This window comes from Lepidochelys kempii, chromosome 14 (assembly GCF_965140285.1).
Source record: "Lepidochelys kempii isolate rLepKem1 chromosome 14, rLepKem1.hap1, whole genome shotgun sequence".
Classification (NCBI taxonomy): Eukaryota; Metazoa; Chordata; order Testudines; family Cheloniidae; genus Lepidochelys; species Lepidochelys kempii.
Genome location: NC_136393.1, coordinates 8,229,051 through 8,255,237, shown reverse-complemented (window position 1 = coordinate 8,255,237; position 26,187 = coordinate 8,229,051). Strand labels below are relative to the sequence as shown.

The following is a 26,187-nucleotide window of genomic DNA, read 5'->3' as shown; positions in this document are numbered from 1 at the left end:
AAAGGCAGAGAAGCAATGGGGAGGAGATATGAATACTTTGTATCTCTGCAGATGTGTAGAAGACCAGGCCGAGCAACTCAGCTAGAAGGGACCAGAACATCCAAAAGTAGGGAATGGCAGTTACTGGATGCTGTTTATGAAGGTTTTCATTGTAGGCTAGCGACTTGGCAGGTCACAGCCATTCATCCTCTGAAAGCTCAGCCAATCAGAGCACAGCAGGTAAGGAAAGTAATAAATATAGGAGTTGTAGACAGTCCTGTGGACTCAGTGGCTGATGCATGCAGATGTGTCTGCTGTGAGAGCTGCGTCCCAATACCTGTCCCATTTTGGATATAGGTAAGTGCTATTCTAGCTTTCCTTAGTAGAAAAGCTCTCCATTAGGATAATGTTTGGTCCACTGCTGTGTGTATCATGGATCTAGACAGAGAGCGGGGAGGCTACAGGACTTATATTTAGCCATTAATTAACGGCTTGAAATTGAGATTCTATCTCAGTTAAAGAGAGGACCGGGCAGAGCTCAGTCAGAGAGGGTTTGTACATTCAGACCTGATTTAACTGGGCTCACAAGGAAAAGCTAGTGCCTTCAACATTTTATATGCCGATCCCAATACATGTACCACTTCGGATACAGGCTACAGATTTCTGTTTCACAAGCAACTGAGGTCCAGTCAACTGTGGAGGCCCCAGACTGTTTGCTGACTCAGTTCTGAAGTGTTTGGAAAGGAACTGTCTTTGTTCATGAGCTCTGAAGAGTCAATACACATTGTTGAGACTGAGAAATTGGAGAATCTGTTTATATGTATGTAGCAAGGCACTGAAGTGTATATGTTATGTTAAAATATATATGTAACAGCAGCAAAGGGGGAAATCTGTATGAAGAATACCAACAGATTTGCTGCCTAATAGCTTGTATTTACGGTATTCATAAGTATTCCAAATAATACTTGCAATGTACAGGATGATTTGTAATGTTTTGTGTGTGCATTAAATGGTTATTTACTGAGAAACTGTATGGTACTGTCTCATACTGGGAACGATTAACACTTATTTACCAGGGTTTTGCATGCAATAGCTCTGAGGTTTAACTCTGCGTAATACTTTCAGAAAAGTCCTGAAAAGAGAGAAATCTGGCCTGTGCTTCAGCAGAGAGTTAAGCTGAGGTGCAAGAAGAAAGAGAACATAATAGAGCTGTACATAATATCCCCTCAGCATCTTCCTACCCCATTACAAAAGCTCAGAATCTGGTGTAGTCACATGACTCCAAAGGCTGAAGCCCTGACACAAGCCTATGCCCTAAACTAGCCTTTATTATAGAAGTAAATCAAGGGAAAGACCTGTTGGGTTACTTGTCCATCCCTGGCCAATGAAGGATTGTTCCCTATAGCATATATATTAGTGCTTTTATCGGGAGTTTCTTGTCTCTGTATGGGAAGAGCCCAAAAAAAGGATGATTTAGCCACAGGTTTGTAAATCTGTGCTGCAATGTAACTGATTTTTAAGAACAATGATGAAGAAAAACTGCACAAGGTTGTGCCCACAGTGCAAAACCCGCATTACATCACAAACCACCCAGGCTTTGCTCTTGTTGCCACTTCATTATAGTCCCTTGATCTTTGTGTGGTTAACTACATCATATGCTCTCCAGAGAGATGCATGCAGAGAGAGAGAGTGTTGTGAAGAGCTGGACTAGCCTGGAGTAATCACCTTCCACCTGCCTAAAAACTTCCGTAGCTTCATCTGGAAAATTTACTCTCCACTTCATTGTCTAAAACCTTCTTCTTGTTTTCAGTGCAGAATGGCTGCACCCATTGGAGTGATTCCTGTAGAGGGAAGGCTTGATTCTGATCTCACTGACATGGGGATTTACACTGGGGTGACTGGGGTGATTTACGCAAGAGCAGAACCGGGCCCATTAGTCTGTAAGGTGCTCTGGGGTCTTACAGGATATAAAAGCACTGTCTAAATATAGTCTGTTCTTATTCATTTTCACAAGTTTAAGATAACGGTTCAGATCCTAAAGAGAGATGATGTCTTCCAAAGTGAGTGAAAAAGACAGTGTGCGGGAACGTGGAGGTGATATTTGGTCAGTCATGAGCCTAATTTTGCTCTCACTTACACCAGTGTCATTCTGGAGTAACTCCTCTGACTTCAACAGTTTCACTGTATTTACACCAATGTAAAGGAGACAAGAATTTGGCCCAGATATGTAGGTCTTTATGACTTCAATTTAGAGCTGCAGGGTTCACCACTTCACCCCAATACATGTTTGAAGTTGCGTTAACTTTAATTAAGCTTAAAATGAATGAAAAGTTTATCCAGCTTCCTGCCAACCCTCACATTCTCTGAAACCACTTTTAATATGAGAGAGACTGAGATCTTTGGAAATGTTGTACTAATAATTTATGAACAGTAAAACTCATCTCAAGTGATCATCTCAAGGGAAAAGAAACAAAAAATAAGCTCGGTAGGAGAGGTTTCCTAACCACTGCCTATTCCTGCCCGACTTGGGTTTAAAATCTATTTTTCAAATAAAGATAGTTACAGCATCCCAGATAAAAATAGACTTTTTTTCCAATAAAGACAGTCAGTCCCCTTCCCCAGCCCACCCTGACATGTTCAGAACCAGCCTGGAGCTCGCTCCCTTGTGGCACAGGGTGAAATCCTGGCTGCACAGAAGTCAGTGGGAGTTTTGCCATCGATTTCAGTGGGGCCAGGATTTCACCCTGGTACAAGTGTCCCCGGCACAAGTTGCTGTTTCCCTCTCATCATTTCTATGTTGCTGGGGTGCTGTAACTGTGGCTTTCTTACCAACAAGCAAATTTCATGCAGAGGATTCCCACTCTCTATTGTCATAATACTTTCTGTATGCTTGTGCATCCAAAATCCTGAAACTGCTACTAATGCTAGAGACACAATCAGGGTGCAAACACCACCACAGCCATTATAGACACTGCATTAGAGTCAGAGAAACTCTACCTATCAACAAACTCAGTCACTTCACCCCAAACTCCCTGGGTTACAGCTATGTTTAATTCAGAGAGGAAAGCTCCCACTCATGGTAAAATTGAAGGGCTAAAATCCCCATGCATCACACTGCATTATTTTTACTCCAGTCTAAGTGGGCAGAAAATAGATTTCATTAAAAAGATTTAAAAAGCTACTGGATGTTGGAAGCTAATGAGTGTGGGACACAAATTCTCCTTGCATATGCAAACACAATTTCCATTGCATATTCCTACATTTTTGGTTGTTAAAAGGCAGATGTAGTATTAGACAAATATGTACCAGTTTTTCCTAGTCTCTTACATGATCCTTTTTACTTCTTAGCCTTTGCCTGGAACTCACTGATTTATATTCTGTGCACTCAACATTTTACACTCTGTACCAGGGGGTGCTGTATTATTGATGGTGTTTTATATTTTTGCTGGCTGTGGCTTTAAATGGGCTGTAATATGTAAGAAATCAACTATTTTATTGGTGTACTAAATTCTAAAAAGAGCAGAGAAGTTAGTGCACTCTGGGCCTGAGCCTCCACCATTGACGTCAATGAGATTGTTGTAAGCTTGGACACTAAAAGGACTAGGGTCATAAGGAGATTTTTAGTCTGTAAACAGCCAATAACGATCTGATTTTAAAATCCTTTTAAACCTCTAATTTTCACTGGTGTACAGTTTGTGCTCAGCAAAAGTTAGTCTCTGTAAATTAAATGTATCTTGGCCCGTTAGCAAAATACTAATCAATTACAGATTTTTAAGCACAAGGGCAACACACTATTTGGCCCTTGATCCTGCACTGTGATCCATGCAGGTGGATTGATTAGTTTATATAGAGCAGTATTTATTTCTATAGGCTTCGTATGGCTATAGCAGTCTGCCCATGCAGATCACACTGCAGGATTGGGGCATTAGGTTGTAAACGGAACAGGCCTTGTTATCTTTCTGAATATCTGTTAAGTGCCTAACACAATTTTAATACCAAATACAAATTATAATGGTGTAGCTTTTTAAAAAAAATTATTGCCAAGATTTTATCTTAACAATATATAAAACTTAACCCAATTCATCCAAAAATGAAGCAAGAGGAAGTTTAACTTTGGAAAAAAATTTTGCTGTGCAAACACTGGGTGGCAGTTGCTGAGCCTGGTAGATCAAGAAACCACTTTCCTTAAAGCAGCTGGCTCTCCTCATTATGGGTCTCATGGAAGTAAACAGGAGTCTCTGACTCGATGACTGCAATGTTTTGCAAATGCAAACTCAGGTGGAAGTTGTACACATGACTTGATTTTCTTCTGCCTCTTACAGAAGCTAGATAGATGGAATTTTCAGAGTCTTTTTTCATAAATAGCCCCCATATTACTGCCTACCCGTAGGAAACTGTGCACAGCACAGGAGTGTGAACACACAGTAGTGCCATTCATTACCAACTGCTTACGGCACAAGCTGGTGTCAATCAGGATGACAAGTATGTGATTTTATAAGAAGTTATGATCATGATAACTGGAAAATGGATGGCTTGGTAATGTCATGAATGCTGTGACTTTCCTGCTATTTCTCAATCCTAGAAAAGCTATGTGTGCGTCCTTTGGTGCAATCCGCATTGGGATCAGTGCCAGGTTCTTCTTTCTTCCTGCAGTTAGGAGGACGATCCATATAACCTCCAGTCATCAAACAGCTCTCCATGCTAGATCGCCCAAACTTGGAAGAGAGGGAAACTTCATGGCCAGCCCTGATGCATGTCTAAAAGTCCGAGAAGTCAAACAGAGAAAGGCAATGATGTGAAGAGTAGGGCACAACTAGGAGGATGAGACAAAGGAGAGAAAAAGATGAGGAGTAGAGTATGGAAGACAAGATAAGGAGCACGAGAGTGGCAAAGATGGGAACAGTGCTGTAGGGAGGAGAGAGTAGCAGAGACATATGATTCTATGAAAAGAAGCAAGGAAACTACAAAGAGAAGTTCAGCACAAACAGCCAAGTTCAGTAGGAAAACGGCTGTTTACATCACAGGTGCAGACCCTAGGAGATGAAACAGTGAAGGAATAAGCTGCCTCTAACCACTCTGAACCTGACATTGATGACTCTATTCATTCATTGATTCAGGCTCTTCTTGTTCTCTGACATACTGGAACAATAGCTTGCTGAGAAAAAAAGAGGGCCAGAAGTAAGCAGATGCAGCGTTGATAAAGAAAGCAGCAGTGTTTCCTAAATTGGAGAATATTTGATGTTGACTGAATCATAATAACCAAGTAGGAGAATAAAGGAATTCTCATAGGCATCCTTTTAGGGGAAGATTCAATAGAAGCTCTTAAAGATGGAAAACAGCTTTAGACGCATGTGAATTTGACATGATTCGAAGGCAGACAGGCTGATAAAGAGAAAAATGAGCAAACACAGCAACATTTTATAAAAATATAGGGAAATGTTGCTTGGCAGGAGAATTCTGACTTCCCCAAAGATTTTGGAATTGTTACTTGCTAACCTGGGTCTTGTACCTGTAACTCATGTACAACTACAAGTGCCATTCACTTCACAGTGAGTTTTAGTTGGACAAGCTCAGCTCTTTGATCATTAGGGGTCTAACTAGCCAAGCACAGCTGAATTTTCACCGAATAAATTCAGAGGCAGTCTTGCAGTTGCCAGTTGGGATAAGTATTTGAGAATTCTGAAATAAAGTGTTTCCTCATTAACTTGTATTAGGCCCCAGTACTGCAATTGATAGCTGCTGCTGCTTGCATGACTGATAGAGCATATTAGCATGTTCATTAAAAGCATATCAATAGGATGCATCCAAAATTCAAGCAGTGGCATTCAGATAAGGGAAAAAACAAGAGATTCCCCTCCCCCCAAATTCTTTGAAATTTTATCTGAAACAAAAGTCTGCTCCCTTGCTTAACTCTACTGTCTGTTAATCAAGGTAATCACTGTACTTCTTGATAACTTATTTTATGGATAAATTAGCAGCTGATTAAGTGAAACACGTAACTGGTCTGTTCTCAAAACTAGTAGGTCAATAATGGGACATTTAACAACTATCACTCTGGTGCCCTGATACTTGTCAACTGAAGTATTATATTCTCCATGAATCACTTGCTATAGGAAAAATAGTGTCAATGTGATAGATCATCAATACAGGATTATCGTCTCCTGTTTTCTCTTCAAAAACTGTTTTTCATAAACACTTCTGTATTTAGATTCTATTCTCATTGAGGCCAGTGGCAGGTGGAGGGCAATTCTTTTCTGGTATCTGCAGGTTGATCAACTTATGCCTATTTAATGTCCCATATTATCTTAGCTTCCATACTTATAACTATGGTCAAAAATTTTATCAGTGGTCCAATTTGATCATGGTGTGGTCAAAAAGTGTTCCAGCTGGTTTTAAAATTGCAGACCCAGTATTTAAGTATTGCTTGTACTGTGAAAATTGACTGCAGAAGTATTTGAAACTAGCCTTAGTGTGTGATGGGACTGCACATGTGAACCAGCAAAAGGTCTGCTTGAATTCTGCTTACATTAGCTTTTTGTTAGGTTTTCACCCCCCTTCCGTCTATGTGGATATCTGCAAATGTTTTGAGATTGATTTTCAGTGTATTTTGAACATGAGACTGATTTGTTTGGACCAGGACTGAGTCAGACAGTATTGGTGACGAGGTTGTTTATTTGTTTATTTTGAAGCTTCTGTCTTGTTCTCCACAATCTCAGCTTTCACTTTGAACAGGTCACATGAGTATTTGTTCTGTGCTCCTTATTGGTTAACAGGTACAGTATCCCTGCTCTAGAAGCCATCTTCACTTGGTTTCTGAGAGAGAGGGACAGAGAGAGAGAGAGATTGCTTTTCCATTAATTCTCTTTGATCCAGCTGGACAGATCCAGAAAAGAAAAATCTCCTCAGGATCTTTTACTCTGGCAGACAAAGGCCTATTAAGCTTACAGAATTACCCCCATAGCTTGGGACAGTTTTTAGTATTTAATATTTTGCCTTATAAAATTTTCAAGCTTGAGTGTTGTGGGTGCTCAGTCACTTTTCATCTAGGTGTGTAAAAATGACTTTAGTACCTCTTGACACCTAATTATGAAGATTTTGGCAAATACCTTTAAGTGGACCATCTATATTGGACACAATAATGTAGGCGATGGGTAACTATTGTTCAACATAACCTCATAATACTTTCTGTGTTTTCCATTTCTGTATTATGCACCCAAGCTTCTACAGGGGGCTTTCATCACTTTTCTTGGAAGACATTTTGTAATAGTTCCATTAAGAAGTTTTGTTGATATGTGCCTGAAATGTTCTTTGCTTAATTTTGTCTCAATATTCCTAGCTGTGTCTCCTGGCATCACCCACAAGAATTACTCCCTCCTCCCCACAGACAGTTGTATCCACTCATAGTTATTATTTAACCAAATTTTACATTTTTACAATCCCTTTTAATCTTTCTTCATAAGTCAATCTCTCCAGCACCTTGATCACTTTTTATTGCTCTTCTTTGAAGTCTCCAATTGGTGAGTATCTCTCGTATGGAAGTTTACAGAACTGAAATCCACGTCCTATCTGTGGTTCTTACCAGAGTTGTGCAAAGAGGGACGGACAATAACGTCTCTGATTCAGATTTGCTGTCTGACTAATAATAATACCTAGCTTTTATATACTGTGTTACTTTTTTGGGGGTGCCTTATAGTATTGCATTTCAAATTAATATATATTTTGCCGTCTGCTATCACTCCCTAGGCTCTTTCAACATTCCCAACTGTTTCCCACCCATTAGTATCTTTGCTTTGGGTTTTCTTTCCCCAGATGTAGTCACTCGTGTGTAAACAGGTCTTGGTGATTTACTGCAGTTGTTTTCTCCAGTTGGCTCCATAACATCTTCTTTAGTCAATTGCTATTAGGAACACGGTTTAGATTTTTGCGTGGAAAAGGAATTCTCTTTCTCTATAAGAAAGACTGATCCAAAAGTTTACATTTAACTTAGCAATTACATGCACATCCCCATTAGCTCTTCTCTTGGTAGTTTTCTCCACTATTAAAATTATCTACTTTTAACAGGTAAACAGTTAATGAAAAGTTTTCAGAGTGTAAAACAGAGCATAGGTAATGGATGCCAATGCCACATTTCATGATGTATGTCAACTTCCTTACACAATTTAGGGAAAAGTTCTGCTCCCAAATCCGCCGTGCGAGGAGATGATCCTCAGATGGCGTAAATTGTCATAAGCCCATTGAAGTTACTGGACCTGTGACAATACACCGCAATGAATGATCTGCCCTCAGATCACTATTGTTGATTCTGCACTCGTTCCAAGTGTGGACTACCACTTACGCCCATAGGAATATCGTGCATGACACAAATGCAGAACATACATAAAAAATCTGCCAGGCAATCTGGTGAGTAGAGTTTGGCACTTAAGTTTTAACTAACACTTTCCTCTGTCTACTCTACCTACCTCCTGCATGTTCTTAGCTCTGCACCTCCTCCCAACTGTCCCTAGATTTCTTCTCTTCCACTTTCATCACATTAATCTCTTGCTCATTTGAAAAATGTTGCATAAGCATTTTAAATGCTGTACTATCAATATAGAAGGAATGGTGTACAAGGGCATGCTTGCTCTGTAGTGCCTGCTGATGGCTAGTATGGTGGCTCTGCTGAGGCCTGCCTCAGTTTCCCCTTAACTCCTTAAAGAGTCCACACAGGCCAGATATTCAAAATATTCCCCCTTCTGGGGTCCAATTTATTAAGTCCTATACACAATCTTTCAAAATAGGTTCAGATCTACAGTCTTCACCGCAGTTTCAGCTGGACCCTGCCACTCTTCCCAGAGGGTCCATCCTCTCTTTTAAAGTTCTTTTGCCCCAGTCCCAAGCTGGGCACAACCCCTATTCCCTGAAGGTCTGTCTTCCCACCCTCCAGTGCCTCTTGCTTGGAGTTTGGCCGTCTCCACAGGCCTCCTCACTGACTGAGGGGCCTGGAGGAGCCATCCTACTCCCTGCACTGTCTGCAGGCATCTTCTTACAACCTGCAGCTGTTTCCCCCTTTATAAGGCCCAGGTACTTTCCCTTAAGCCCTGTTGGGCACCAGGTAGTTCATCCAGGTGCATTGGACCTCACTCCCTCTTAAAGGGGCCAGTCACCCTGTGACAGATGGGTTATACTTGATCTTTGCTTTGAGGGTCAATCTAACTTAGGGTAGGACCTTCTCAGTTACAGGACTCTATGTCTGGAATGTCATCCTTGAGGACATCCACCCATGTTTCTCTCTCCAAGGCTCAACTAAAGGTTTTTCTATGCAGGCTAGTACCTCTGTAACCATTTGGTCTCTCTTTATGTGCCTATTCTTTTGCCCAGCTCCGTTTGAGGGAATGGTTGGTTTTTCTGGGCATTGGGCCCAGTTTTTGTTTCATTTTGACTACAGATGGTACAGTTTCCCAGATCCTATACCCAGAGACAAGCACTTTATAAGTGTTAAAAAATAAAATAAAATCTGTCTCTTGTCTCCAAGTAAGAACCAGGACTTTAAAAACCCTTCTTTTATAGAAACTTCTTTTCTGTGATAGCTACAGTCATTACCAAGTTATCAAAATAAGTTAAATAATTTATAAGAGCTTCATAAAACACTTTAAATTAGCTTCAATGTGCTTGAACAATTACATAAAATAAAGTTCCAGTATCAAACCTGCTCAGCATTAGCGTGGCAGTAAAGGAGCCAGCTTTGGCTTCTACCTCTGGATTTTACAAAGTGATCTTATTTTCAGAATTAAAGAAATAAAGAGTATGGAAAACTTACTGTGTATTCTGGTCCCAGTTTGTCCATTGGTAATAGAAGGCAAGAGAGGAAAAAAAAAAAAGCAGAATAAAATAATGCAAATTATTTTCTCTAAATGCAAAGGTATATTAATAATCAAAATCATTGGGTTGAATAAAGTACTGACTTACACCTCACAGTGCAATCCCACTGGAGTCTATGGGACAGCATGGGATACAAGTCAGCATGATATTTAATATACAGTATCTAAAGATCTAATGCAGAAATTTAAAAGGGGAGAAGGTAGCATAGGATGTTTCAGTTTTACCCATCTATAGTTTCTGCATATTACCCATATTTTTTGGCAATAGCAACTGATGAGAAATAAAAACACCCAGTGGTTAAATAGGAATTGTTCAAATATTTTAACGTCTGCCTCTAGGTATGTGGCATGCAGCCTTTAAGGACAGGCAAGACTATGCACAATAAACTTCCAATGTTTTCAGTTTGCTTTGAGTACTTACCTGTGATTGTATATGGGTAATAATTCCAAGCCTTCTCTGTAATGTAAAATATTTTGGGAACAACTGCTCTGGCCCAGCTAGGTAGCTTGCTGCAAAGAAAGGAAATCGCTCATTAGAATATTGATTGACTTGCAAGAATTGTAAGATACTTTCTAATCCTGCTCACAGTTTGACATGTACTAAGCAGGAGCTACTAACACTAAGTCCTCACACAGTAACGTCTGTAAGTTATGTGTCCCTTTAACCCTGCACTGAAATCTCACTTCAGCCAGCTCCTGACCACTGGCCATTGCACTGCCACACATTTATTCATTCTTTTGGGGAAAATAACTTCCCTTTACGCTTCTCTAGCTAAGGAGAAGATTCAAAGTATGGGTCTGTGAATTCACAGCCTTGGTCATGTGAGGAATCAGCACAGGTCATAAGATCCAGTGCTTCAGAGGAGCAGCCGTGTTAGTCTGTATCTTCAAAAAGAAAAGGAGGACTTGGGGCACCTTAGAGACTAACCAATTTATTGGAGCATAAGCTGAAGTGAGCTGCTCACGAAAGCTTATGCTCAGATACATTTGTTTTCTTTTTGCAGATCCAGTGTGTACTTTACACTATAGTGTTCTTAGCATAAGAAGACAGCCTTTATCAAGGCTAGTGAGCAAGTATAGTAAACTGGCCTAGTCATTCTGATTCTGTTACTTCTGCCTAAGGAGTTTCTTCTTCCATATTGATGCATAAACTCTTGTATTCCATTAACCCCAAATCCTGATTACGAGACAGGATTTTCTGTGTGCTAATAATACTATGTAGCAATTATAAAGAGTTTTATATTCAAATTAACTATCCCTCACTAACACCCTTGTGAAGTTGGTGGGTATGTATTATTATGTCCATTTTGCAAATGGGGAAACTGATCCAAAATGATAAAGAGCCGGAGTTAGAACCGAGGACCTTTGAGTTCTAGCCCAGAGTCTGCCAGGCAATTTACCAATACACTGGCTACAATCCTAGTAGACTAAGAAAACCCTTAGATAACGAGAGAGAGAGAGAGGGGACATGATTTTTTTGTGGTCAAGAAAAAACCCCTGTAACCATGCGAAAATACCTCTGACACAGTGACAACCCAGTTGGAGTGATGACTTCTATGGGGCTATACCAGGCAAAAGCCAGTGCAGCATTCAGTTGTAATCTGTATTATGGCAATGCTTAAGAGCTCACTAGGTGCTGTACAAACACAGAACAAAAAGACAGTCCCTGCCCCAAAAAGCTTACAATTGCTTTTGAATACTCACATGGAAAGATAACAACCATGATTAGGCACTATTCCTGGCAGGCTGAGGTCAATTTTTGGACTAGCGACTCCAATTCGTGAAGCTCAGAGAACCCCGAGTTATTGTGGAGTTGACAAACCTTGGTTTTAAAGGGAAGCACAGTTTATATACATTTGCTGCTCAAGTGTTGCCTTGTGACATCAGCTTTAGCCACCAGAACTGGTGGTGACAATGATGGGGCACTGGCCACAAGGAGAGAGGCAGAAGTTTGGAGGTGACAAACAGAAATACTCTTCAGGGCTCCATTTAAAATAGTCTTGATCAGACCAGGGGCATTGGAGTCTGAACTGAACCACAGCAAGTAGCTTCTGAACTCAATTATCCAAACATAAGGGGGAAATCAATTAAGTTCAACTGTTTGTGAGTTGGATAATTGAGGGAATTTTCAATACCACCAATGTGTGTCAGGGATAACAGAGGGTTTTGGATAATTAAAGATTGTTCGATCATGATTTTGCTCGATATAAATCTTTGCATTTGTGTGGAAGCCAAAATGCAGAAGTTACCACATCTAAACCCACGAGTTTTCATGTAAACCAGAAGTTAAGTGCATTGACTTTTTCGCCTTCACAATGACATTGTCTGAAGGTTTGTTTTTTGCTTACCCATGCTTTTCTTGTGAACAAAGCCCTAAGCGGTGGTTCTTGGAGAACAAATTACATAACAAAATTCATTCTGCACATGGGTGGGAAAAATTAGACGGAACACTGGATGCTATCAGTCTCTCCCAGAAACAGGAAGAAATCTGTTTGTTTGAACTTGATTGCCAGATCTCTGGGCAGCGTCTGGAACCCCAGCAGGAATATCAGGGAGGAAGGAACTCCAGGGAGAGGTCCTTTGGTTGGGTTTTATAACTTTCTCACAAAATCTTCACTGTATTTGTTTAGACTTTGCCACTAGGCCACGGAGGAGAGTCTGAGCTCTCCAGAGAATGAAAGTAAGGGAAGGTCTGTATTTTTTTTTTTTTTAAGGAGCTCTACAGCTACAGTCTTGAGTGAACCTTAATCTGATGCAGTTAGGGTATTTATGTATCAGAATGAGTTGTTTAAAAGTGTCCAGTCATGGCTTGAAACCTACATTCCTTGCTCATGCAAAGCACCCATTGCCCCCAGTAGGAGAAAGGACTACAAGAACACGACCTTTAACTGGTTTTCTGCCTCATTTTGACCGTCACAGAAGTATCTTATAAACAAATCCTGAACCAAGTGCCACTTCATCTCCATTTCATTTCAGAAGTGGTGGTGCGAGTCCAGGGACATCTCTCTGAAATCCACTTGGAAGAAAACATGGGCCTTGTTGTTGGCTCAGAGAACTGGGTTATGGGATTCTAAATGTAAGTGTACTTTCTATTTGTTCTGATCTCTGGAATACATCAGTATGGTAAAAGCTACTTCCTTTGCCAAAGGCTTGGCCTTCTCCACAGTTTGCTTTATACAATGGAAAACTAAGTGTGACACATTATCACTGCTATTATGAATGCCTCATTTGATTGCTGACTCAACTCCCACTGAAGTCAATGGCAAAATGTCCACTGATTTCAATGGAAAGTTGAATTGGGTGCTTTGGATTTGGCTGCCTCGAGTGCAGCTATAACTTATCCTGCTTAGATTTTAATTTTAGTTCTTCAGCAGAAAACCGGGGCTCTTTTTTCCTGAAACTTCTACAACCAGTTAATTTGTTCTTTGAAAAATTAGCTGCTACATCAAATGCTAAATTTGATACTTGACAGTTATAGAATCATAGAACTGGATGGGACCTTGAGAGGTCATCTGGTCCAGTCCCCTGCACTCATGACAGGACTAAGTATTATCTAGACCATTCCTGACAGGTGTTTGTCTAACCTGCTCTTAAAAATCTCTAGTGGTGGAGATTCCACAACCTCCCTAAGCAATTTATTCCAGTGCTTAACCACCCTGACAGTTAGGAAGTTTTTCCTAGTGTCCAGCCTAAACCTCCCTTGCTGCAATTTGAGCCCATTGCTTCTTGTCCTATCCTCAGAGGTTAAGGAGAACAATTTTTTCCCCTCCTCCTTGTAACAACCTTTTGTGTACTTATCAGGGAACTAATTTTGCAGAAGGTCTCCCTTTACTTGCCATAAAAATTCTGCTCAAATAAGTTGGACTCATTTTAGGTAACAGAGATAAAGGAACACTATATGTTTCTATAGCATTCTTTTGTATCTTCAATTCGATCAGCCTAAGCTCTATATTTTGACCTTTTATTTCTTGTATTTCCCAAAAGTCTGGCATTTTGCAATTATTTGATTATGATCACTTGTACCTTTAAAATCCTGTTTAGTCGGATTGATTAGTCTTGATCTGAAGTTGTGAGATTTTAATAAATACACTGTACTTGTAGTGGGGTCAGCACCCCATGCACCTCCTCATGGCCAGAGGTGCCTCTGCAGTGCCCTGCTAACAGTTTCTCCCTCACAGGGCTTCTTAAATAAATCCACCCTGGCTTTTCTTGTCTATTCACCACCCTTTCTCAGGGCTCTGAGTTTATTCACATAAATAAAACTCAAGGTCCCAAAACACAGGCCATTGGTTTTAACCTCTTGTCAGGTCACTGCCAGGCTTTTTCTGCCTGTAGTCTCAGTAGGGAAACTCCATGCCCCAAATCTTTCTGCTGGAACCTGCTCCCTGTCAGCAGTCTCCAATTCACCCTGCTCCCAGACCTTCCTGGTTGGGACCTTTCCTGCTTTGGCAGGCCTGTACCCAGGGCCTACCTGGCTAGAGCCTCAGGCTTCCAGTTCTGGCTTCCAAACCCCGCGATATCGGGGTCTTCCCTGGAGAACATTCCTGAAGTTTCCTGCATTTCCCCCTTCCCTGCTGCCCTTTACAGGGAATTACCTGATCCAACCCAGGCATGCCTCTTTAGTCATCAGAATTGGCTAGCCCCAAGCCCTCCAGCCCATAAGGGGCAAGCTGCCTTGTTACAGTGCTGTTTATAGTTGTAGTTCTATTTAAATTCAATACGTTTGACTTAAAACACTTATGTTACGGCCCTAGCTGAGCTCCCCTTTGTGGACGCTCACCAGGCTGCTCTTCTGGACCCAAACCTTTGGCTCTCATGAGTTTAAGGGTTATTGAGTCTGACCAGTGTTCAGACACTCCCCTATATCTGGCTTTTCAGGCACACTCCTGGGGTACAGACTCCAATGCTGGTACCCACTCCTGAGTCATGGGGCCCCATAGCCCCGCTGACTTGCACCCCAAGACCACTGCGGACTTTCCCAGTCTCTGCAGTAGCTCTTGCATATCCCCTCCAGAGCTCCACCCTTGTCAGGACTCTGAATTACTGCTCCACCTTTCAGGGAGTTGGTGACACAGACTTTGCCAAGGCACTTTACATCACATACAAGTTAATCACAGACTGAGCATAAGAGATATACAGATCAATAGAAAACCAACAAACGAACACCCCTCCGCAGTTCTTGACCCCTCCTAAGGGCCCTTTGGCTCTTCATCAGTGTCTTCCAGGAAGGTTGGGATTCTTCTGCATCCCCTCCTGCCCCCTCCTTTTGTCAGCCAATGGATGGCTGGCGAGAGAGAGCAGAATTTGTTCTTTTATAAAATTCTAGTTCCCTCTATCAGGTGATCCCCCGAGTGGCTTCAAGTTCCTTGTCAGGCGATTGGTTGCTTGGTTACAGTCTACTTGAAGTCCTGACTGGGTAAGACTGGTTCCTGTGGACTGCAGTACATGCATTGTTTGAGGGTGATTCCATTTGAATGGAAGACCATCCGGATAGATGACCCTTTTTTGCTCTCCATTGTTAGCCCTCTGCTAGATACAAGGATTTTCCCTGATACCACCTGGATGCTTCAGCTGAAAATGGAGGCTGAAGTTGCCAAAGTGAAGACTCAGCAGCACAGTTTAACAATCAAAATGGAGTTCACAAACCAGAATGAAGTTTGCAGATTGACAGACATGTACTAATCCATCAGAACGCAGCATTAGCAGAACTCAGTGAAGGCTTCTGTTGCCCTAAAATGTATTACTGCCTCTCCTGTTGCGGATAACTTACAACACAGCTATCTAATGAGTTAAACAGGAATGATGGCTGTGTAAAACATTCTCAGAGAAACCAGGTGAAACTAGACTAGTTTCCAGCGTTGCAACGAATTTGAGTCTTAGACTAGTTCCATTGCAAAATCACCATAGTTCTCGAATATTTAGAGAAAACCTGCATCTACTTTAGAACACTCAGATCTACTTTAAGCTGAAACCACCCAAAAATCACAGTTGTGCTTGGTAACTTGTGCTCAGAAGTACTATGAAAACAGGTGAAAGTCATCAGTTTTTACTGAGTTCGGAACCCAAAAACTTAAAAGCAAAACTTGGAAGGTACAATGAAACCCCAGAAATGTTGCAAAGTGCTGAGTATGTGTTGATTTAGTTGTCAAAGAATACAAGAAAGCTCCAGCTGGAAAACAATGGGTCACATTTAGCAGATTTACACCTTTTGATCTGATGACAACACTGCATCTAGAATGGTAAACTAAACCAGATGTGGTGGGTGGCTAGGAACGAGCAGCTCAAACATTTAGAATGCCAACAGAGGGTGAAATCCTTGCCCCCTTAAATTTAATGGGCATTTTTCTGTTGTCTTCAATGCAGCCATGATTTCACCCTAAAAGTGAGGTCCAGGAGATATATTAAGGGCTGGAAGGGAGGGACTGGGCTTGTCAGTAGAAGGAGAGGGAGCAGTGAGTGGGTTCAACAGTTAGGAAAGGGTTTAAGACTCGTTGAATCTGCTCACATTTTCCTATGTACTAGCCATCTTGGACACTGATCCATATATTTTAGAAGTTTTTTGGCCTATAAACAAAACAGTGTTCTGACAATGTCACAAATTACTGAATGCTGAATTACTGAACAGACAACTACCGGGAAAAGAAAAAAGATCCTTTTATTGCTAACGTACGTAAACTGTTTTTCACCCAAAGTCTCTAATCTAGATTAATGTCAGGTACTTGATAAAAAGCCAGGCCAAGTCAATGTGACTTTGGAATCGTTTACGCTTGAAGATATAGGGTAAAATCCTGACCCCATTAAAGTCAATGGCACGTTTGCCATCGTTCTATCCCAGAGAGCCAGGATTTCACCCATAAAATCTAAGAAATGATATTTCTGAGCAATATATGAATTTGCTCTAGTCCTATATCTGTGACTCACAGAATTGATGATTTGCCCACAGAGCACCATCTTTTATGAATGTAACTCATATACTGGTATTTATGGCAAGGCTTTCCCCCCCCCATTATAATGGAAACTACAAACTAAAGTATTTATGGACAGCAGAAGTAGAATAGTCACACCAACAGATCTGCACTGGCCATCAGGCAGCATTCTATTAAGACACTGACACTCTCTCCAGGGCACTTTCCCTTAGTCAAGAAAGATATTGGAATCGTTTTGTTGCAATGGATCAGATATGGTACTTTTTTGACAGAAAAAGATATCTCAAAGAGAATGATCTTTCACCTCCCACAAAAATATGGATCTCATGGGGGACAAGTGAAGGAGACAGAATGGACAGCTACCCTGAAATCTCTAGAGTCTGCATGAAGGTGCAGTGATCTGTCCTCGCTGTTTCTCCTTCCCAGATGGAAGTAAACATCTCACATTCTTTCTCTGAATGGAATGGAGATAAAACTAACCCCAAAGGCATATGAATGTATTAGATATGAATCCTCAGGACAGTTTCTGAAAACATGTTATGTCTGTGCACAGCCTTTTGAACACATGTACATGCCAAGCACATTTGTACTAGCACTGATCTCCTAGTCAGTGACAGATATTAAGCTTCTCAGTGGTGAATAAGGCCCTCAGCAGACTTTCTGCACAAGAACAATTATTTGTAGGTGTGGAATACTGCTGGTAATTCTCTTGTTAGGCTGGGGAAAGGTCGGATCTGTCAGGTCATTACACATGCAATGGTGTAATTGCCACAATATTGCTATATCTAGTTCTAAGGATCACAGTGCAGAAAAGCTTAATAAAGAAAATGGGCCTAAGGGAACAGAGAAGAATTAGAAAAGCAGCAACATTCAGTTAGATCGGTAGTAATAAAAAACTGCAGCAGATTAAGGAATATATTTCATACAACAGAAATATATATATATGTTTTCAAATTAATACTGGGCTTTAAGTCAGTGTGGAAGCACTGACCCCTAACACTTTAATTTCAGCTGCAGAAAAGACACATATTCTGCTTTAGGAAATGATGGGGCTGTTGGGAAACAAAAGCAGTTTTTTTCATCATGTCTTTAAGCCTGTCACTTTGCTGCAGAAGGTCACTGATGTACAATTTTAGTGGTCATTCATAATGTCAGCTCACTTTGCTGAGACAAATCTTTTGTTACCAAAATGGGTCACTGGCCTTGTGCAGTTCTTACAAAGTAGTGCTCAATCTTGCTACATCAGCACCCCAAGGGCTCACTGCTACCCTAAGCAATTCTCCGCTAAGTGTGGGGCCAGAGTGACTTTCTGCATGCTACTGATGTTAAACAGAGGAGACATGATTAACCTCTGTGCCATTTCAGACAGGATTAATTTTAATGCACCTATTTGATTTTAGCTGAAGATGCTGATTTGGGATTTTAGAAAAAAAATAAATCTACCTTTGATCTAGATTTTGAAAATAAAATAACTTTGCTTTAAAGAAGAACTTCAGTGTGTTAAATTTTTTGCACTTCTATAGCACTTGCCATCAGAGGCTCTCACAGCACATTACAAACATTAATGAATTAATCTTCAAACACCTCTGTGCAGGAGAGAAGAACCATCATTTCCATTTTGCTGTTGGGGATGAAATGGAAGCACACAGCGATTAAGGGCATACACAACCTTAATTAAAGTCCATGGGAGTTACTGGTGCTCCGCGCCTTGGAAAAATCAGACTCTCCTGGACTGTCACAAGATCACACAGCAAGCATGGGATAGAGTGAGGAACAGAACCCAGATCTAGTGACTCCCAGTCCATCCGGCACACTACTTTTCTTTTAAACAGATCCCCTTTTTGTTTTATGTATTTTGAAAAATGGGGAAGTGTGAAAGAAAATGAGAAATGTGCTGATTTTCAACACAATCCTGCCTTCAGGCCACAATTCTTTGCCGAGGAAAATGTGCTCTAAAATAAAAAAGGTCTCTATTTCAAGTGACGGCGCTCTTCCACTGTCCCTTTCCTTGAAGTTGCCAGTAACTGGCCTGTAGTCAATAGAACACATTACATTTGAAACACAAAGGGTATTTCCTGAGAGAGATGTTACGCCCTACAAATCTTCAACACTGTGCATGACTGGAGGTTACAGCGGCATGCTGTTCAGGGAAACAGCTGCTTAGTACTTGCCTGTTGAGATAGACCCGTTTTTCTGTTAGCTGACCATTGCCATGATTTGGATCTTCATAGGGTTCATTCTGCACAACTTCCACACCCTCCCCTCGGTCACTCTGCTCATGGCTATGCTTACTGATCATATACAGCTGTCCAATTCTGTACTGCAAAACAAAAACAGGAGCAAATGTATTAGCCATATACAATGCATGAGTATCCACAAGCCAAATGTCAAAGGGTTATGCAGAAAAATTTGCAATTTAAAGGTAGTGAGGGGAGGGGGAATCACTGCATTGAGAACTGCCAGAATTATCATAATAAACACTACTACTAATAAATAAATTACTAAATAATAGTGGTACATCAATAGTGTCTTCTACCCAGGGAACCTCAAAGTACTTTACCAAGATCAGTCGCGTGGTACATGATCATTGTTACATAGGTAAATTACATTATGGGAACCTTAAAAACTTAAAAACCATCGGTGGGGGTGATATGGATCAGAATAAAAGCCTCAGTGTTCTGGAAAGACGGAAATTTCTGGATTGGCAAGGAGTCATGAAGAAGTTGGTGAAGGAGACTTCTTTGAAAGCCCTTGGCATACCTCTTTAAGGATTTGTAGCTATAGAGCTAGGTCCTCAGCTGGTGTAAATCAAGGTAGCTCCACTGAAGTTAAATGAGTTATGCCAATTCACAGCAGCAGGCCCCTAAATTACTACTTGCGTCCAAACCATCAGGGCACCTCACTGTCATAAGGGGACTGATTTTCTTCTTCTAAACCAGATACCAAAAGGCAAGCAGTATCCCAAGGAGACTCCCAAGTTTTTTGCTTATACATGGAGAGATATGCAAGGCACCCCTTTTAAACAGGACTAGACAACTGTGACTGTAGAGGTGCCAGGAATGGCAGCCTGGTAAAAAATTATACGGACACATACATATACCCAGCAGGAAATAATGACCTAGCCACGATCAGCTGTGACCATAAGACATCCAACAGCTTCATGATGGTCTGTGTGAAGCAAGCTGGTGGTTTCTGCCCCATTTCTAGTGGATAAATGTCCACATCACAATACCGCCACCACAGCTGACACCCTTATTAGACTCCTCAGAAAAGCCAAGAACTAAATGGGTCCTGATGACTGGCCTCCACTTCTTCTGCTAGAGGTCCTTGAAGGTCAGTCGTCAGGCACTCTGGACAGTCAGTTTGGGGAAGGCTGCACTGCCTCCCTGCCCCTGGTCTATGACTGCATCAAGGGCTTTATTATTCACGTTTGTCAATCCAGCACTTTCTACCAGCACCAGAAATTCACTAAAGTAGGTTAAGAACTCATTGATTTTCTTGAATGAAAAGGTATTTTTTTCTATTAACCTCTAAACGGTATTTTCTGTGCAAGTTTCATGATTCTGCTCTGAGTTTTAAAAGAATGTCTTGCATAACTGACAGATTCATTCTTATTTCACTGAGTTCTATTCTTTAGAAAAGTTCTAAAAATTTTCTTTTATTTAGTTTCCCTAATGTTTTTCTGTCTCTGTATTTGTACATTTTGGAGCATAAGAGAATAGTTAAGAACCAACAGCTCCCTCTTGACTTTATTGTTTAATGGATTTTTTTTTTTAACTTGAAAAGGTCTTTTTCTAGGGTAGCTGTGATGGGAGGACTAATCCCCAATAAGAAACACATCAGACATCTGACAAAGAATTCCAGTGTATTTTGAAAGACAGATTTATAAATGATCTTTGTGCCAGGTTGTTAATACATGAACTGAGGTGCTTTCATTACTAACAGTTAAGTGCTACATTACGTGTCTCATATACTCAAGTGCTAAATAGCAGGGCTGATGTTTAGTACTTGTGTACAAACTATTCTATTATTATTTCAAACAGTGCCTACCACGGTCCACCGAGATATCAGTTTCTGAGACACTATGCACAATAGAAATTACATTACTGTGCAGTATTGGAGGTATTAACTCTGTTCCCCTGACTACTTTCTGTCATGGAGAACTGCAAATTAAAGATCTGATCCTGCTCCTATGGGAATTAGCGGGACTTCAGCCTTTTATTTCAACAGGGGCAGAACTGGGTCCTGAGAACAATTTCAAACAGCAGCCAAGAGAGAGGAGGAAGGAAGATGCTAACACTGCAGTTCTGGGGGAAGCCTTGATGGAGGCTTTCCAAGTACAAGCTGTACTAAATTTAAAATGTATGGATTCAGAAATGTCTGGCAGAGTCATGTGTATGTGCAGTATTCCCTAGGTGAAGATAGGACTTAGTGCCTCCTTTACTCTGTATCCTTCACTCTCTGCTGCCTCTCTTGCACCTGTCAAGCCAGGTCAGCATGCCTCCTATCTTCCTGTTTTCGAAAAGGATGGAACTTCCACCCACCTATATAATTTCTTCCTTCCCAAACACAATCCCAGTTTCTGTTCCGTGGTCACAGTGTCGCTTGATGCTGCAGTCCTTTAAAACTGTGTTTCCCTAACGGTGGGTCCCAACCCACCAATGGGTCGCAGGAAGGTTTTAGATAGGTCATCACATCTGGGACTGGACTAACCTGTCATTGGACCCTGATGGAGGGGTGCATGGGCCAAACCTGAGTGGTGAAGCAACCCTGGGTACCAGGTTGCAATGCCTGGGGCGGGGAGCTGGACCCAGCCTCATGGGACAGGAACCACTGCTGAACAAGTACAGGGTGGGCTTGTTCTTCAACCCTGCTCCTCACCTCAGAGCCTCCCCTCTGCACTGGGCTGGGATTAGGGTGGAGGCCAGGGCAGAGTGTGAATATATGTAATGCGGGGGAATCTCAAAAAAAGACAAAATGCAGTTGGTAGGTCACCTTAGTAAAAAAAAATTGGGAACCACTGCTTTAAAGGAGCTGCTGTGGCAATCACAGTAAAGGATTCTGGAGTATATGACTGAGCAGAAACAGGGAGATCCTTTAGGAAGGCTGAGACGGCGTTTGTCACCAGGAGAGAACAGTTTATTATAACAAAAATACCTAGCTTTTATATAATATTTTATCAATTTAGAACTGTCCCGTTGCAGAATAACCTTGTTATTCCTATACAGTGTCCCCTTACAAGTAGCACACTAAGCATCTGCCTACTTAGCCTATGTCTAAGGCCTTCTTGAAGAGAAGTCATAAAGGCGCTTAGCAGTGATGCAGAGGAAGTAAGATGACCAGCTTCTTGCCTGTGTGGCCTCTTATAGGCTGCTCAAGTGCACAGGCAGCCAGTCCCAGTCCCCATTATCTCACTGAGGTGCCCCTTGTAAAGAGGAGCCAGCCCACTAGCTAGGTGTGTGGTCCCAGGGTTTAGCCTCTGTCCTACAAAGCCCCTAGCCCTGAAAACGTGCCCAGCTGGAATGGTAGAGGTGTCTTTCTTTGGCACCATGCGAGAAGCATTTTGTGTTTGAAAATTTTCAGGTGGGTTTAGTGCTGGTGAAAGGAGCCAGATTTACAGGCTTGGTGGTTGACGTCTTTGGTTTGTCCCCAGAACAAGCCTGGGCAGAGGCAGCAGCAGTGCACGCTTCTTCACACTACCCTGGCACTGTACCTTAAACCTGACCTGTGAGGACTACTTCTATGAGTCAGAGGCTATTCATGTGTGAATCAGACATTGGTTTCTCTACTGAGACTGGCAAGAAAGTTGCTAATTTTGATGGTGTGGACACTTACATTGGAAGCTGGGTGGCCACCCACCGAACACATTTCCCACTCAACACCACCCAACCATCAGATAGCAGCAGGGCCAGATTTAGGGGCAGGCAACCCAGGCGACCACCCGGGGTGCTATTTTTTGTTGTTAGCAACAAAAAGGGAAAATAAAATGTTTGAAGTAACATGTTTCAGGTATTCCATATGGGGATTCATTTTTCACTAACCTCCTAGAATGTTCTGGACCTCTGTAGAATCTCATGGAACATTCCAGACTTTCTGAGAACTACATTTTCCTCAACCCTCCTAAAATGTTGTCAACCATAGCCTGTATAATGGGCAGGGCATCACCAGGCAGTCAGTGAGATATAAGAATGAACTGAACTGAAGTGAAAGCCCAGCTGCAATATTGTGAATCTTATTTTATTGTGTAATTGTGAAAGTGTACTTGTGTTTTAAGACTGGAAGAGTGTAAGCAGCGACTTAGAAAGGACATATTTAATGAGATGCCAGAGATATCTATGGAACTCCTATTTATGCAACAATATAAAAGGAACACTGTGACATGTTAAGCATGGCAAAAGAAGTAACATTTGATGACTTTCTAAGACTGCGAAACATACTATTAGGGAGAGCAAAAGCCTATCTGTTTTCCTCTATGAAAATAAAAGATGCCCTAACAGAAGCCTTCAGCAGCTCAGTATAGAAAGCAAAAAGCTCAACTGCAATCTAATTTGCAGCGAGGGGCTAATTTAATGAGAAAATATCTGAAACAGAATAACAACAGACCTTTTGAACTAAAGGACTAGGGTTTACATTCTAAGGCTGTCACCTACCATAACACTATTTACTACTGGTCCACCCAATGTTGGTGCACAGCTCGATTTCTTGATGTTAGTACATTTCAGTTATTCTTAAAATTAAAAAGTTTACATAAGCTTAGAGGAAACAACTTTTTTATTTGCTTGAATAAATACAGATTTATAAATCCTAGCATGCAAATTTATCATCTTATATGACAGGGATAAATCATGCATGCAAACTGTGCATCTGATTCATGAAATGGACTACAAATGCAATTAAAATAAGGTACTCAAAATTTAACAAATGAAGGGGGTGGGGGCTCCAAAGATGCTGCTTGCCTGGTATGCCATTTGGTCGAGTGCTGGCCACGGAGAGTAGTAATTTCTGGTCATATCTCACCTGAGTCGGTGATCCATAGGTGAAAGTTTCTATAAACCATTATTGATTCTCCAAGCTATCCTATCTGACCCTGAGAAACTTTCTTCATTTATACAGTACTCTGTACTATTAACTTTACATATTTTGATGCTTCTGAAAGTAAAGAAAGGCTTTTCCTTGGTACAGGGCGTTACAATATCCAGTATGTTCAGTTTCAAACACACCATACCTAGAAAATTGGATTTTTATAGCACCTGTCCTCATTCACTGTTTCATCTTCCAAAGTGCAGTTCAACAAAGCTTAGCAGAATTTGATCTGAACAAGACTGATATCAGAGGGCCAGATCCTGATCTCAGGTGTAACTTTTTAATTCAGTGGAATCATTCTGCATTTACTGATGTCAATGAGATCAGTATCTGACCTGCCAATCTTGTTACTATTAACTCTTAGGAGCTACCCTGCCCTCTAAATACAGCATGTTAGTGTCTCAATAGCACGTACAGATGCAGTTCTGGCATGGGATGAAGCTTTCTAATCAAACCGTATTGCACTGAACGTCGGGATGGTATAATGCACAGCTGGAATTGCTTCAATGGAAAGGCATTAAGTAAACCAGCTGGAAAGTTTTCAAACATTACTTCTTCAAGTGGAAGAGAAACACAGTGTCCAGTGACCATAATTTACTAACAATGAACTGTCTAATCAGCATTATGATCACTAATATATTGTATTTTTCCATGAACCATAGCAGCCAGGGTAGGTTGGCTCAGACACTTGTGGGATGCTGTACAAAGTGAGGCGTGGCATGCCTAAGGCTCAGGCAGACTTCTGAGTATAGCTCTAGCACCAGTGCGGATGGAGACACCTGTTTAACTTAAGGCTTTTAGCCCCAGTCTCAGGCTTCAGGGGGATCTCTAAAGCCCTCAGCACTGTCAGCATGGTGCATGGGTGCCACAAGTAACATGGCTTCAGGCACTGTGGTTGTGGCTGACCCTGAGCAAAGCAGAGGAGGGAGGGGAGCTCTGTCTCCCCATGATGCAGAAAAAGCAGTTCTGAGTCCCAGGGCTGTCTGGATTTCGGTTAAGAAGGAGACTGATCAGCTGAATTATCTACAAAAATATGAATGGTTTTGACTTTTATAGAAAGTTGTAGAGAAAGCAACTTTGATGGGGGACAGGGCAACAGAGAAGCAGATTTCAGGCTTTTCCATGTCTCACTGCAGGGTGGAGAACAAGGAAAGGAATTGGGGAGGGCAGAGTTCTGAGTTCTTTGTCCTACTGGATAGGAGTTGTAATAACTGTGCCTACAAATCTACTCTAATGGTGAGCACAACTGTAAAAATCAGTGTAAGTTCATAAGGTGTCACAAAAAACTGTAACAAATAATGTTGATGGGAAAAGATGCAAAAGTGAAACAGAAAGACTGAATTAGTCCAAACAAAATGGCCTCCTGACATAAGTCAAGGACTGTTAAATTCATGGCTGGTAAACAAAAAAAGTGTGGAACTGGAAATCACTGAACCAAAATTGGGGTGTTGGGTATTAGGCCTAACTGGATGACAAAAAAACAAACAAAAAAAAAACCAAAAAAAAAAACCCGAGGGGATGGGCTATTCCACCCATCACTCCATTTTGGGGTCATTAAGGAAAGAAACATTGGGGAAAAAACTGGATTCTGGACGAAGCTTCACCATCATGGCTTCCACCCCCACCAACTCCTGGGATCCTGTACCTTTGTTATCCTGATCCTGAGAGATGTCCTGAAGAGACTGAACCAGAGAGAGGGACCTGGATGACATTGCCACCTCTACCTACTCTGGCTGAATCCCAACCATTGCCTGGAATGTGAGATGGTGTCACAAACCTCCCCCTGTTTGTTCTTTTCCTTCCCCACCTTATTTCTTCTCTCTCCTACTCCTCTCTTTTTCCTTGTATCTAATAAGAGTCTAGCTAGCCGGCCAAGACTGCATATTTTGCAACACTGATGTAAGCCTGTGACCAGAAAGAAGAAACCAAAAGCAATGCCATAAAAAGCCTGATGCTGGTACGAGTTTGCCAGGTCTTGGAGTGGCTGATAAGATCATGTGCTGTGCCAGTGTTTTTCCAGCAGCAAGGTTGCAAGTGAGAGTCAACACCAGAGACAGACGTTGCATTTTCTATTGTTTTTGTTCTTACATGTCCAGCCCATCTCAACTAATTTCTCTTTTCTTCGCCAAACCTCATTTTAAAACTGTTTAATATTGGGCAGTGGTTGGGTTATGTTAACACATTTGACTCTTTGGGGCCATTTATTCCATCTAAATTAATGCAACACAGAGCAGTTGATTTTATCAGCAGAAAGGGAAACAAGGTCGCTTTGTCACTAGGAAACCGGAGACTGTGTTGGTAGCTGGTAAAAGAAGGCTTGATCACGTACGTGGCACTGCAAA

At 41.4% G+C, this 26,187-nt stretch overlaps 1 protein-coding gene across 1 annotated transcript in view; it reads right to left on the bottom strand.

Moving 5' to 3' along the window:
- Positions 1–26,187, bottom strand: part of PITPNC1 (phosphatidylinositol transfer protein cytoplasmic 1) — a 200,999-nt gene that overhangs the window by 85,544 nt on the left and 89,268 nt on the right. Inside the window, exons 3-5 of the mRNA XM_078848644.1 lie at positions 18,934–19,082; positions 10,258–10,346; positions 9,776–9,783 (exon numbers count right to left, since the gene is read on the bottom strand). Of these exons, the coding sequence (XP_078704770.1) occupies positions 9,776–9,783; positions 10,258–10,346; positions 18,934–19,082 (246 nt within the window). The remainder of the gene's footprint in view (positions 1–9,775; positions 9,784–10,257; positions 10,347–18,933; positions 19,083–26,187) is intronic.